Here is a 14,515-nt window from a genome sequence, read left to right on the forward strand (position 1 = left end):
TATTCAGATAGCAGTTACCTTATTCAAATATAAAGTGTGGGTTCCTTATTCATAATACACTTTTCTAAATTTCTTCAATCTTCATCATTCACAACCGATATATAATCTTGTATAATATTTTACCGTAGTCTATAGAGACATTATGCCTTACTGGTCTTACTCACAACTTACGAGCCATACTGAATATTCCAAACAATTTGATACAGAATCCACCATAAATGATATCCTATACAGTACACCATTAAGAGTCTTACCATTACATGCCAAGAGCATCTCCTTTCAGAGATCGCTACAAAAGTTTTCATCTCGTGATTTACCACAGAGGCTTTCTTTTCATGGTTTGCCACAAAGGCTTTCAATTCATTTTACGCCACAAAAGCTATTCTTTTATATTGCACTACAAAGGCTTTCTTTCATATTATGCCACAAAGGCTTTCTTTCATATTACGCCATAAAGGCTTTCTTTCATACTACGACACAAAGGCTTTCTTTCATACTACGCCACAAAGGCTTTTCCTTATCTGTCGTGTTTTTGTGATATGAATTTGCCTAAACTCACTTACATAACGTTTGCCCATCATCTCATAGGACAAGTAGAAAAATCCATTTTGTAATAACCTTCCTTGAAGTTCCTTTAGAGAGTGCCATGACCATGGAATTTTCCTTTCAAAATTTGTGTTTAAAGTTCGACGAACCCCTTTAGACAATACCATCGAAATAGACACAAACTCACTTCACAAACCCTTTGTGCACTAATGCGAACAACATTCATCTTTTAACAGATCATACCCCATAACATACATTTGAGACACACATATGTAATTGAACCTAAACTTCCCAGATCCCATACCATGGCACGCATTCTATTTTCAACAATCACTCATACAATTACATAACCATCATACCATACTTTTTTAGCTTTGATTTCATTATTCAATCAGTTTCTATAGAAAAATTTCATATGAATACTATTCATACAAGAGTTAGCTTACAGACTCACTTGATTCTCACGTACTGCAGTCCAAAACTCCAGACCCAAACTTCCATCTCGCAGATCAACAACAACTACATCTACAAAACATGGATAAATCATATCCCACTACATGGATTATGGTATACCCAACATTAGTCTTTATAGTTCAACCTGTTACGATAGATGTTTGACTATATCAAAATATACAACTCACGATGTTCGGACAATGATGATCTCAAGTCTAAGGATCATATACATAGTTATCACTATGAGTAATATTTGTGACTATTACATAAAAATCCAAGAAAAATACTCATGGCGGGTTAGTCCAATATGTTGTTCTCTAACACATGCTCATGTATTGATTTTGGCATCCCTATGTCAATGACAACACTTTGACATCAATCAACTACACATTAGTCTCAATGCATTATTATTGTCCAAGCCCAGAATAATACTTGAATAAAGACATTTTAAGAATAATCATATTATTCTTAGGACTTTATTATTATTCAATTTATTTATACACAAAGAAAAAGAAACTGAAATAACAATGGCATTGCCTTATATTAATAAACAAGGTAAAACGAGTATGTAATTAAAACCATCTCATGATTGGTCCTTGGGCATACTTTAACAATTGATGGGAAAAATCTTCATTTTTAGACCCTTCATCACCATCTTCTATGGTGCCCAATACCTCTGGATGTATCTCTAGACCGGGACCTGAGATGTGTTGTTATATGAACAACCACCGTAGTTTAGATATTTGGACGTTTGCAATATTCCTCCATAGCTTGATTGATCTTCCCAATAGACATTAAGATCAAAGTCAAATCTATGATGTTGACTTACTTGAGGGATAATTTGAACGGGTTCGTGATTGGTTAACTCTAGGGGTGAGCATTCGATCGAATCGAATCGAAAATTTTCGAGTTAATCGAGTTTTCGAATCTCATTTTATCATCCTAACTTTATTTGAAGTTTTCTCGAATCGAGTCGAGTGAGATGGAATTCGAATCGAATCGAATCGAATATATTTGTTCGAGTTAAATTTTAAAAATTAATTTTGGGTCCTTGTAACCATTGTCACCCATCGTAATAAAATTTGTCCACCTTAATCAAATTTTTTATTAACTTTCATCATCTCATAATTTATTTATTAATTTTTTATATACTGGTTAGCTTACTTGTTTGCTTAGTTGTTTCAATTATCTTCGGATTCTTGTCACTATGTATTTTGGAATTAAAATATGATTTTTAATAAAATTTATTTTAAAAATAAAATTTGAAATTGATACCAATATAAAATTTTAACACGAATATTTTATGACATAATTAAGAATTCAATTTTAATATAAATATTCAATATGACTAAACAATTCAATAATATAAATAATATAAAATGTGATATTTAATTTAATAATATAAATAGTATATATAAATAAAATTATTACTATTTATGTTTAGTGATTTTTTGGATAATTTTAATTTTTATTTGAGAGTAAAGGGTGAGAAGTAAAAGTTTAGGGGAAAATAAAAGTTTTGGGAATAAAAGTTTGAGGAAAGTAAATAGGGGAGTAAAATTTTGGAGGAAAATATTAAAAAAATTGGAGGGAGGGTTTGGGGTAGATGGGAGGTGGGATGGGAAGAGAATAAAAGTTTTAGGGAAAAAGTGGGAGGGAGTAAAAATTTTGGGGGAAAATAAAAGGTTTTGATGGTTTTGAGAGTAAAATTTTGAAAAAAATGAATTGAAGAGTAAAATTTTGGTGGGAAATGGATTTTGGGTAGATTGGGGTTGGGAGGAGGAGTAAAAGTTTTGGGGGAAAAGTGGGAAGGAGTAAAAGTTTTGAGGGAAAAGTAAAAAAGTTTAGGATTTAGGGTAAAACTGTAAAATATTATAGTTTGATATTCAAATTATTCGAATTATTGAGTTATTGAATTGAAAACTCAACTCGATTGAACTCGAAATTGAAAAAAATTCGAGTTGATTCGAATAACTCGATTAACTCGAATAACTCGATTCGTTTAACTCGAAATTCGAATTTTTTTTCGATTTTTTCGAGTCGAATCGAATTTTGCTCACCCCTAGTTAACTCTACAAATAACTCAACCGGTCAGGGGTTCTCGATCTTAAGTGGGAAATAAATTGCGATCATTGTAGCCACATCATCATCATCATCTACAAGTTCCATATCTGAGAACTTCAACGAATCAGTTGAAAATGAAAGTTTGTAGAACAATCTTGACATATGCTTCCCACAATTAGGGGTTTCAGTCGGTTAACCGACCCGAAATAACATTAATTGAATTAACCGACCTTTCAAAATTTTTAACTGTTAACCGAACCAAAATTTTTTTCAAAAAAATTAACCGAACTGAAATTTTTTCGGTTAATTCGGTCAGTTAACCAAATTAACCGAAAATTATATGTTTTTATTTTTGGTTAAAAATTAACCGAATTAACCGAATTACTCGAATTATATGTTTTTTATTTATAGCCTCTAGTTTTAGTTTTAGTTTTAGTTTTAGAATTTTATTTTTATTTATTAAATTATTTGTAATTTTTATGATTAGGTTGGCTTGGGTAATTAGGTTGGGTTGGATACTTGGGTTTGGATTGGGTTTAGGTGAATAGTGGGCCTATTTATATATTATAATTTTATTTATTAATTTTTTCAGCTAAACCAAAAAAATTCGGTTAACCGACCGGTTTCGAATCAAATTAACCATTAACCGAAAAATCAAAAAATAATTAGCCGACCCCCGACAGAAAAAAGTTGGTTAACTGACTGATTAACTGAATTCGGTTGGTTAACTAAATTTTTTCGATTTTACCTGAATTTTGCACAGCCCTACCCACAATGGGTAACTATCTTTGCACTTGTAACAACCTAATATCAGTGGTGTAGGAAACAAAGGTTTCGGGACCACAAATCTGACGAGTAAATCTGTAATAATTAGTATTTAAATTATATGAGTTAATTATAATTTATAATATATTTCGATTTGATGAAATTTTAGTAAATTGAATAAATGACTAGTATAGGTGGTTGTCTCGAAAGTCAAATGGTTTCGAAAAATGAGGTATTGAGACTCGTTTTCAAAAACCAAATTTTAAATATTTTATTAAATATTTACAGAGTTACTATTTTGGTATGTGAAGGTTTGATTTGGAAATTTTATTGTTTAATTAGTTAATTAAAGAAAAAGGAATAAACCGTAAAAATTGCAAAAATTCATCACTATTAATTTTAAGTACTAAATTGATTTAAAAGTATTAACGGTTGGATTTAAATGGAAAATAGGACATTATTAGAACTAGTGGTCGGTTTTACAACTTTAATTAAGTAAGTGTTAAAATGTTTATTATTTTAATGTTTAAGTTATAATAATAAAACAAAAAGGTAAATCAAACTTCATCTACTTCATTCTTTCATTCTCCTAGCCGAATCACCATTTTAAAAGACTTGGAAGCTTCGGTCAACGTTTGGTTTATGCACGTAAGTGCAAATTTATCATGTTTTTTTTATAGTTTTATGTTTTTATGATCGTTGCAGTTAGGTCCAACTAACCCGTACCTCCGGTTTCGAAACTGTTAAAGATTTTAAAATTTTCCATTGATGAATCTTAGAGTTTTTTATATAGAAAATGCTTTAGTTGGAAGCTTGATAATGAGTTTGGACTAGTTTGTAAAGTGATTTTGTTTAGTTCTTAAGTTTAAAGATTAAATTGTTAAGTTGTTAAATTTGGCATGGTTTCCTTGTAAAATTTCAGAATTAGAGGGCTGATTTGGAATGTAATTAAATTTGGCTCAATAGGTATAAGGATTAATTGTGAAAATAAGCTTATTTCGATTTTAAGGACTAAATCGAATAATGTGTAAAAGTTTAGGGAAATTGTGAAAAATTATATATAGGAAGACATAAGCACTACATTAAATATTACATGAAGTTGAAGCTGATAATTGAAATAAAATTTACTTTATAAATCAAGAACAAGTAGATAATCGTGGAAAAGGGAAAGTTGTTGATTAGTCCTTAATTTTGCTATCTCTGCAATTTAGCAGTAGTAAGTAATTTGCCAAAATTTATTAACTTGTGATTTATGATTTATTGAATATATATTTAATAAAATAATCATAATGATTATTCAAGGTGAGTAATGAAATTGTATTATAAGATATTATGCAGTTTTGTATATCGAGCCCGGATGAACATAGGATAGGATACAATTTGCATGTCAATAGATTATTTTGCGCGCTGCGATGTATAGGATTGACTTGTGTTTAGATGATGATTCCTGACTTGTTACTGTCCACTGAATATATTGAGTCTAACATTTGTTGCGGACTATCGTGTTATATTTACAATGATTTGGCGTGTTACCGGAGGCGGATGTAAAGTTTTCGTGTTTGGCACTTGGTGTCTAGGCATGTTTCTAGAGAGATGTTACCCTATGGGCTAGGCACTTGGTGCCAAGGCGTGTTCTCGGTTGGTTTGGCTTGTATGAGCTTTCTGGCGTGTTTTGGGTGGATAACTACGTATCCATCTCCATTTGTATTGTTCATCAAGTTGAATTTTTAATGGTTAAATGACTTAATGATGATATGTAACTAATATTTAGTTATATTTTCTTGTCAAAGATTTGTACATATGTTCATGATTTCCAATATTATATCGTGACTTGATAATGGTTGATACTTTATAAATGAGGTGATTAAATAACTCGTATTTATGAAACTCACCTGTTGAATGGTTGTAATTGACATAGTTAATGTTAGCTATTGTTTTTGCTATTTATAAAACTGTGATTATATGGTAAGTTATAACATTTCAACCTGTGAACTTACTAAGCTCGTAAAATTTTACTCACTTCATTTTCTGTTCCCTTGTAGATAACATTTTGTGGAATCGGGCAATTGGATCAACGAGTATATCACACTATCAGACTCTTTTTGGTAGATTTTGAAAATATTTATTTTTGGGATATGTGACATGTAATAAGAGTATCTTGTATATGTTTTAAGTACTTACTACAAATGGTATATTCTATATTTGTGCGATGAATGTATGCTTTTCGTTAATAATATGCTTGTTCATGGAATAAAAATTCAATTATGGCGTGGAACTTGTCATGTAATAGGTGTGTTTTGTATTTAAGTCAAGTACATATTTCTATGTGTTCATATTTGGGTGATGTAAAGATGTTTAAGGTTGGTTTTAGACCACTTATGTTTATGCCTTTTGTGTTGGAATGAAGTGTGCATACAACCTTGGGTTTGGTTAGTTAATATAAATAATTTGGAAATGTTTACATTGTGGTAGGATTGAATATGAATAGGTAAAATAACATGGTAAGTTGGTATGTGTTTTTATGTATGAACTCATAGGTTAGAATGTAACTTATTTGATATGATTTGTGGATAAGTTTGTTAATTGAATTGTGGTGTCAATAAAGACTCATTGGGTAGGCACTTAAGTTAGATGATTTTGGCATGTTTTGGGCTTGTTCAAGTGTGTTTTGAATATGTTTAATTGTTGGTAAATAAGTTGTTTTTTGTTCAAGTAAGCACATTTTGGTAAACTTGCATTTGAAGGAAAAATTAGGGGCACACGGCTTGGGACATGGGCTATCACACGACCATGTGATGTACATGGTCATTTTACACGGTCGTGTATTTCAAGTCAATGTGTCACACAGTCTGGGACACGTCATGCGACACGGCCATGTGACACCTGTTTTCAAAATTTTTGAATTTTCCTAAAACTTTCAATTTTGTTTCAAACTAGTCCTTAATTGTTCCTAAATTATTTTTTAAAAGCACTGTATGTCCGATTTAAGGTCAATAATGGTATTTATGTTATGAATAACATTTGAATTTAATTTTTGTTATTTAATTTGATATTTGAATAGTTAAATGTTAGTAATTGTTGTGATGTGTGTTGTAATACTCTAACCCTAACCCAGCGACAAAGATGGGTTAGGGGTGTTACAACATTGATCTTCCATTTAAGTTCCGCCAGCATTACATGCTTATTGAATCTCATTCTCATTTTTTTGTGACTCTGAAATACACAACCTTCTTCAGTTGTATTTATCATTTCTCCATTGAAATAACACTAACATTTGGTTATTCATCTTCAACAAAATTTGGTTCCTGAACAAAACACTGATATTTCTTTGTTTTTTCTTTCTCTTAAATTATTAAAGCAAAAAAAAAAAACCTGATCCAAAACATAAAAAAATCAATATATAGTCTATTTGTGCAGGCAACAAAAATATTCGGCACCCCAAAAAAATTTTCTTTGTTTTCAAAAATGGGTGCCGACAGATGGAAGGCCGACACCAAAAATATATATTATTGACAAAATACTAGTGTCGGCAACTAGAAGGTTGACACGAAAATTTGTTTTTAAAAAATATTTTCCTTGCAAAAAATAACCGGTGCCGGCAAAGGGAAGGCCAACACCAAAAAGAAATTATTTTCTTACTCGGGTCTCGGTCTTGAGAAACACGGGACCAAAAATTTTTTTTACCTACCACAGGTGCCAACACAAAAAAAAACCGAAAAAATATTTGAATTTTTTTTCCGATGCCGACTATGTAGACGCTGACACCTAATTAAAAATAATTTCTTTTCAAACCGGGAAATACCCGTATTTTTCAAAAAGTAGACCCAAAAATACAAACGGGTGTCGGCCATTGCAGTGTCGGCACAAAAAAATATTTTTTTAAATCCCGACCCAATCAGCAAGCAATCATTACACGGTGATTGACTTTGGTGCCAGCCATCGGAATGCCAGTATCGCTCGACACTATAGATTTCATGTAATTTTCATTGTAGTTTTTCGACCTGGGTTATTTTCATAAATATTTATATTTTTTGAATTATTTAAGTAAAAAAGCCCAGCACTAGTTAGCCCAACAAGAGTAATTACTCTAAAGAAGAAATGAAACTTGGAAAGGAAGTGGGAACTGTGGCAAAATACGTACCACAGAAAACGAGTTTGTATGTTCAAAACTGACAAAACCATCCAATTCAACATATATGATTTTTCATTATGTTTGCATTATTTTCAATGAATTAAGCGAAATTATTTTCCGAAATTTTGTTTGATAGGTAGACATTGACTTGGATTAGTCAAAAAGATAACCCGAAAACCAAGCTTCCTAGCATGGATTGAATCTTTTTGCTTTAATGGGCGCTCTTGAATCTTTCTCCCACTCCAGGCAAGGAAACCAAAACACAAATACTCCCATCTCTGTCGAAACATATCTGGAATACTAGGTTCCCACTTCTTTTTTCTCGATTTTGGTTCCTTGAAATTATAGAATCTCAAAATGTGGATTAAACTTAAAGCTCTTTCTTCAATTCTCTCCCATCTGCTTATCGGCATTGCTCTCGTTGACGCTAACCTACGATGCTATGACAGTGGTAATTTCACCCTTAATAGTACATATGGCAAAAACAGAGACCTTATTCTCGCTTCTCTCCTACCTAATGTCTCTGCAAATGGTGGTTTCTTTACTGCCAGTATCAGCCAAGACTCCAACAAAATTTACGCTCTTGGTATGTGCAGAGGAGACTCTACTCCAAACGGTTGTTATACATGTCTCAATGCCTCAATCCAGGATCTCATAGCTAGCTGTCCCAACCGAAAAGAAGCCCTTTCATGGGGAGGTGATCCTCCTTGTCTTGCACGCTATGCAAATCGCCCCTTTTTCGGAATCCTGGAGCTACAACCCACTGATGCAGGCTATAATACGGCGGACATCACTTCCAACTTAACTCAATTTGATACTATTTGGGAGAGTTTGATGGACAGAGTGGTGAGCAAGGCTTCCAGCGGGTCTTCTACTAAGTATGCAACCGGGGAAGCAGATTTTACAGCATTCCAAACGATACATGCACTTATGCAGTGCACTCCAGATTTATCACACAAGGATTGTGATTCCTGCCTAAGGCAATCCGTGAGTTACTATGAAAGCTGTTGCCGTGGAAAGCAGGGAGGTTATGTTCAGAAGCCTAACTGTTGGTTCAGATGGGATTTGTATCCTTTCTATACACGCAATGCTTCTACTACTGCATCCTTATCTCCTCCACCCTCTCCTGCTAGTCCTCCGCCACTGTCAGTGAACTCTACAAGAAAAAAAGGTAACTACCAATCTGCTAGATGGCATGCTGGTTTCAGGAAGACATTGATGTAAATGAAAAGTTGTTGCTTGTGCAGGGGACGGAGGCAGCCATTCATCCCATACCATTGCCATTATAATTGTTCCAATAGTCATCTTGGTGGCAGTACTTATCACACTTGCAGTTGTTGTTCTCCTTAAAAGGATAAAAAAAACAAAGAGGGATGATCAAAGTAAGTTGGTCTTTGATTTTCTTTTCTATAGTCTTAACTTGACTACTTCGCAAAAAATCGACCCCTTGCCATGTTTATGCATTGTTTCATACTTCTTTAGAAACCATATACCGAGTATGTAAATCTAGAAACAAAAAAAGAAAAAAAAATCAAGACGTGGTTAGCATTAAGTAGCTTTGATGCTTTCCTCTCCTATTCATTTGTTATAACTTAATTGATTCTTTGTTATGCTGCAGATAACAAGACCCATGGGGAAGCATTGCAGTTTGACTTTAATGCTGTAAGAGTTGCAACAGACAACTTCTCAGACGCCAACTTGCTTGGACGAGGGGGATTTGGTTCTGTTTATAAGGTAATTCATGATTTGGCCTCTGAAAATTTCCAATATCTCAATGAAGGGAAAAAAAATAGAGAACGATTGAATTTATGAAATTGAAGCCTCCAGTTTGATGGCTTCCAACAAATACTAGGAAATAAACTTTGGTGTTTTCCATCATTCTTCTTTGTTCCAAATACCACCAGGGTCAGCTTGAAGACGGACGAAAAGTAGCTGTAAAGAGGCTGTCTGAAAGTTCGGGACAAGGAGAACAAGAATTCAAGAATGAAGTGATGTTATTGGCAAAGCTTCAACACAGGAATTTGGTTAGGCTTCTTGGTTTAAGCTTTGAACAAAAGGAAAGGATTCTCATCTACGAGTTTCTGCCTAACTCAAGCCTTGATAACTTTATATTCGGTGGGATATCGATCCTTTCAAACTATACCTATTGAATTCTTGTTGATTTATTAGGTTGCGTGTCTTGGCAGAATACAGTTCAAGTTGTGTTATATTGGTGAAAAGTTTCAGAACTCTGGTTTTTACTATTCTGTTCATGACTAATCACGAGTATAAACATTTTGAATTCTAAATATGCATTTAAGTCGTAGAATTTTTCTAATTTTGTAGATCCAGTAAAGTGTTCACTACTAAATTGGGAGAAGAGGTACAAAATTATAGAGGGAATAGCTAAGGGACTTCTTTATCTTCATGAAGATTCTCAATACCGAATCATCCATCGCGACTTAAAACCAGCCAACATATTGTTAGATGAAGAGATGAATCCCAAAATCTCAGATTTTGGAATGGCGAAATTGTTTACGGTTGATCAAACTCGAGCTGACACAAGCAAAGTCGTTGGGACCTAGTAAGTATTAAGAAGGATCTGTTAGTGTATGTTATTTGTTAACTTTGTGATATCTAAAACTCAAAGATCCTAAGCATTAGCACTTCTTCTAGAGGATGTTTAAGCTACCATTTAAATTCATTCATTAAGATTTATTTATCTACAGTGGATACATGGCTCCTGAGTATGCATGGCATGGACAATATTCAGTTAAATCCGATGTTTACAGCTTTGGAGTATTGGTTTTGGAAATCATTAGTGGTAAAAAAATCAGTAGCTTCTCCAACCAAGAAGTGGGCGACTCTCTTCTAACCCATGTAAGCTGCATACTGTGGTTATCGTATTACTGGATTAGAATTTGCTAAAACACAATGTAAGTTCACATTCCTCGAGTTTTGCAGGCATGGAGAAACTGGAGAGAAGGAACTCCTTTGGAAGTAGTAGATCCAATCCTGAGGGATGGCTCCAGAAGTGAAATAATGAGATGTATCCATCTTGGGTTGCTTTGTGTTCAAGACAATATTGATTCTAGACCAACCATGGCCTCTGTCGTTCTCATGCTTAGTAGCTATTCCACATCACTGCCAGTGCCATCAAGACCTGCATTTTCCATGCATTCCACCATGGAGACAGAAACGAAGTCTCAGTCATCATCACTCTCCAATCAATCTAAACGAGAAAACATTCAAGTGTCAGTCAACGAGGCTTCAATTTCTGAACTAGATCCTCGGTGAAGTTCGAAGATGGTACCTAGTACTTGCATTGCTTAGTTTCTGTATCTTTGTCTAGATACTCAATTCTTCTTTGGTATAAATAAAAGTAGTAATAATTAACAAAGAAGCTTCAAATTAGAACCTTTCCATAGAATTTATGGAAGAACAGTTTATATCAATTTTCTTTTCAAAAGAATGGACTCAACTTGCTACCGAGGGTAAAATTTGGTGATAGATACATCATTTGTTGAGCACTGGAACTTCCTTGTTGATCGATCCAATCCCATCTCTTCTCCTGAGGTGCTTCCTCTTGTCTTTGTTTCGAAAAAGAAGGCAGGGTGTTGCGGTGGTGGTAAAGTAATATCAGAACTGCTAAGCATGGGAACAATTCTAGCCATCGTCGGCCTTCACTTTGGATTTTGTTGGACGCACAGCAAACCAATCTGAATGCACCTAATGACTTCACCATTCACATAAAAATCTCTTAAAGTCGGATCCATTATCTCCAGCGGCCTCCTCTCTGTCCAATATCTCCAAGCCTGTAATGATCTCAACATTGGTCCTTTATCACTTCATAGGAAATTATATGATGAAATTGAAATTTCATGTTGGACCTACATAGCTCAGAAGGCTCTCAGCACTTTCAGGATTATAGAAACTGGAGTTCGTTTTGCCACCAACAATTTCAAGTGTCAACACGCCATAGCTATACACATCGGATTTGAAAGAGAATATCCCATGCACTGCATATTCTGGAGCAATATAACCACTAAGATGAGGGTATTTGTTAGTATGCTTATGTTGACTAAAACAGGAAATTTTATGGAATTTTCCCGAAACATAGACCTTATTTATCAGTTGTTGAAATAAAGATTATGGGATGGGAAACTTACTATGTCCCAACAATCTTCTTGGTATATTCGAGGTTGTGGTTTTCTTCAACAATTCTAGCCATTCCAAAATCTGATATTTTGGGATTCATATCCTCATCCAATAAGATATTGCTTGGCTTGAGATCACGATGTACAATCTTGAGCCTTGAATCTGTATGAAGATATAGAAGTCCACGAACGGTTCCTTTAACTATCTTGAGACGTGTTGGCCAATCTAATTGTTTCTGCTTCTCAGTATCTGCATACAAGACGGCATCAAGACTATGGAACTGACAGAATCTAGATCAAATGTTGTTCAAAATAAGAAATACCAATGTCCATAAGTAACAGTTTAATCCATAACATATATGTATCTTTTGGTGAAAGCTTTAAGTTGAAGAGGGGCAGACGAAAGAGGAAGCAGTCTAGGCTTTTGTTGGGGACAAACTCATAGATGAGCATCCTCTCTTCTCTTTCAACGCAAAATCCCAACAGCCTCACAAGATTCCGGTGCTGAAGCTTGGCTACCAACGCAACCTCATTCTTGAATTCCTCTGCAGCTTGTTTAGAACTTCTTGATAGCCTTTTCACTGCAATTTGTTGTCCATTTGAAAGTGTACCCTGATTGAATACCATAGGCATTCCTCAATAGTCCAAATTGCTGTATGGTTAATGGATTTAGACAAATCTACAATTGTACTACCAACTTGTACCTTATACACACTGCCAAATCCACCCACACCAATCATGTTTGCGTCAGAGAAATTGTCTGTAGCTGCTTCAATAGTGCTCATGTCATATTGTAATTTTATATGAAAAAAAAATAGAAAAAGCAAATATGAATTGTTAACCATATGCTAACATATAAGACAACGGCCACAGTACCCTTCTGGTCCTTTAGCAAATAGGGTTTCATCCTTGCTTTCCTTCTTAGAATGCAATAACAAAATGTTGACAAAAGCACTAAGAAACCAACCGTTGGAACAATAATGTAAATAATTGTCTGTGATGAGCTCTTCCCTTTCCCTGAATCTCTTGGCGGCAGAGGACTTGGCTTGGACCTGGATACTTCCCCTGCAGTTTTGTTATAAAATGGGGTTAATCCATATTGAACATTGCAGCTAGGCAGCAATGAACTTGCTCGAGTTGCTTTCTCTTTTTGACGACAACAATCTGAGAATTCTGTAATAGCACTCTCAAGACATAAATTGCAAGCCACGTCGGAAATATCCGGCGTGCACTGTGCAAGGCTGTACAGCTTTTGAGACCCGCTAAGATTCACCTCTTTGGTCGCAAACTTTTTAGCACCCATTGGAGCATCGGCTACCTCGCTCGCTACATCTTTCACCAAAGACGCCACTATGTCAACGAAGTCTTCCTCTTCCGTGAAAGTGTCGTTATCCCATACAGTCCCACCAGGCCTGGTTTCCATCGTCGAAAAGATAGATTCATTCGAGTAACGTAGCATGCATTTATCGTACCAAATCACAGAGTTTTTCTCCACGGGACAAAGACTAGTAGCATTCCTGGCAGCTGCAGCCACACAGTCTCGGCAAACATCCGGTGTAACATCCCCTCGACAAAGGAAGAGACCGTAGATTCTGTCGGGTGGTTGTTGCCCCACCGTGGTGTTGTAGAAACCGTCGATCCGGTGGGCGTTGGAGGTAAGAAAAGAGAGGAGGAGATTGAGATGGTCCCATAAGTGCTGTTTGTTGTGGAAGTGGTATCTTTGTCATAACAGAACTTATATAAGAAACTTGGGTTGGCTTCGGCTGCGAGATCAAAGATGTAAAAAACAAAAGCACAGAGGAAATGAGGTTGAAGGAAGGCATCAATCACGATCAAAGCTTTCTTCTTCTTAGTTTGAAGATGGGGTGAAGGCGATTCAGCTATTTTGATTGACATTTCTATTTCTTCTTTCTCATTTTCCCAAGTTTAGATTATAATAATCCATTGTGGACGAAAGTCAAAATGGTTAAGAGAACCTTACCTTGGGTTTACAGAGAGTTTTAAGTATATACTAATTCAAAGCAAAGCAATGAGTATTAAAGTTGTTTATGATAAAAGGATAATTTATTTGTAATTTTTATTTAAATTTGATTTGAATAAATTCTTTTAATTTAAATAAATTAATAATTTAGGTACAAGAACTGATTATCTTATCTATAAAAATAATATCAATATATGATTATCTTATGTTGAAAATTATTATTTTATGGGTAAACTATAAAAATACCGCCAACAATACTTTTTGTTTTATTTTAATCACCTAACTATTAATTTTTTATTTAATCACTAAATTTTTGAAATTAAATATTTCAATCCTTCTAACATGATGTGAGGTTTTCTTTATTGGTCTAGTAACAAAATTAGTCTTATAATATTTACACATTCTATCAATTTGATCCAAAATATAAAAAAATCAACA

At 34.3% G+C, this 14,515-nt stretch overlaps 1 protein-coding gene and 2 pseudogenes across 1 annotated transcript; 1 reads left to right on the top strand and 2 right to left on the bottom strand.

Annotated features, from left to right (window-relative positions):
• LOC105795554 (cysteine-rich receptor-like protein kinase 44) overlaps nucleotides 1-14,072 on the bottom strand; it is an 85,390-nt pseudogene extending 71,318 nt beyond the window's left edge.
• On the top strand, nucleotides 8,141-11,342 carry LOC105794353 (cysteine-rich receptor-like protein kinase 44). The gene is made up of 7 exons (XM_012623501.2): nucleotides 8,141-9,131; nucleotides 9,208-9,342; nucleotides 9,579-9,694; nucleotides 9,865-10,075; nucleotides 10,286-10,523; nucleotides 10,669-10,819; nucleotides 10,904-11,342. The coding sequence occupies exons 1-7, from the start codon at nucleotides 8,318-8,320 to the stop codon at nucleotides 11,234-11,236; spliced, it is 1,998 nt and encodes a 665-aa protein (XP_012478955.1). The 5' UTR covers nucleotides 8,141-8,317; the 3' UTR covers nucleotides 11,237-11,342.
• On the bottom strand, nucleotides 11,332-12,887 carry LOC105794354 (cysteine-rich receptor-like protein kinase 10; annotated as a pseudogene).
• Nucleotides 14,073-14,515: the final 443 nt, after the last annotated feature.

This window comes from Gossypium raimondii, unplaced genomic scaffold, assembly GCF_025698545.1.
Source record: "Gossypium raimondii isolate GPD5lz unplaced genomic scaffold, ASM2569854v1 Contig00265, whole genome shotgun sequence".
Lineage (NCBI taxonomy): Eukaryota > Viridiplantae > Streptophyta > Magnoliopsida > Malvales > Malvaceae > Gossypium > Gossypium raimondii.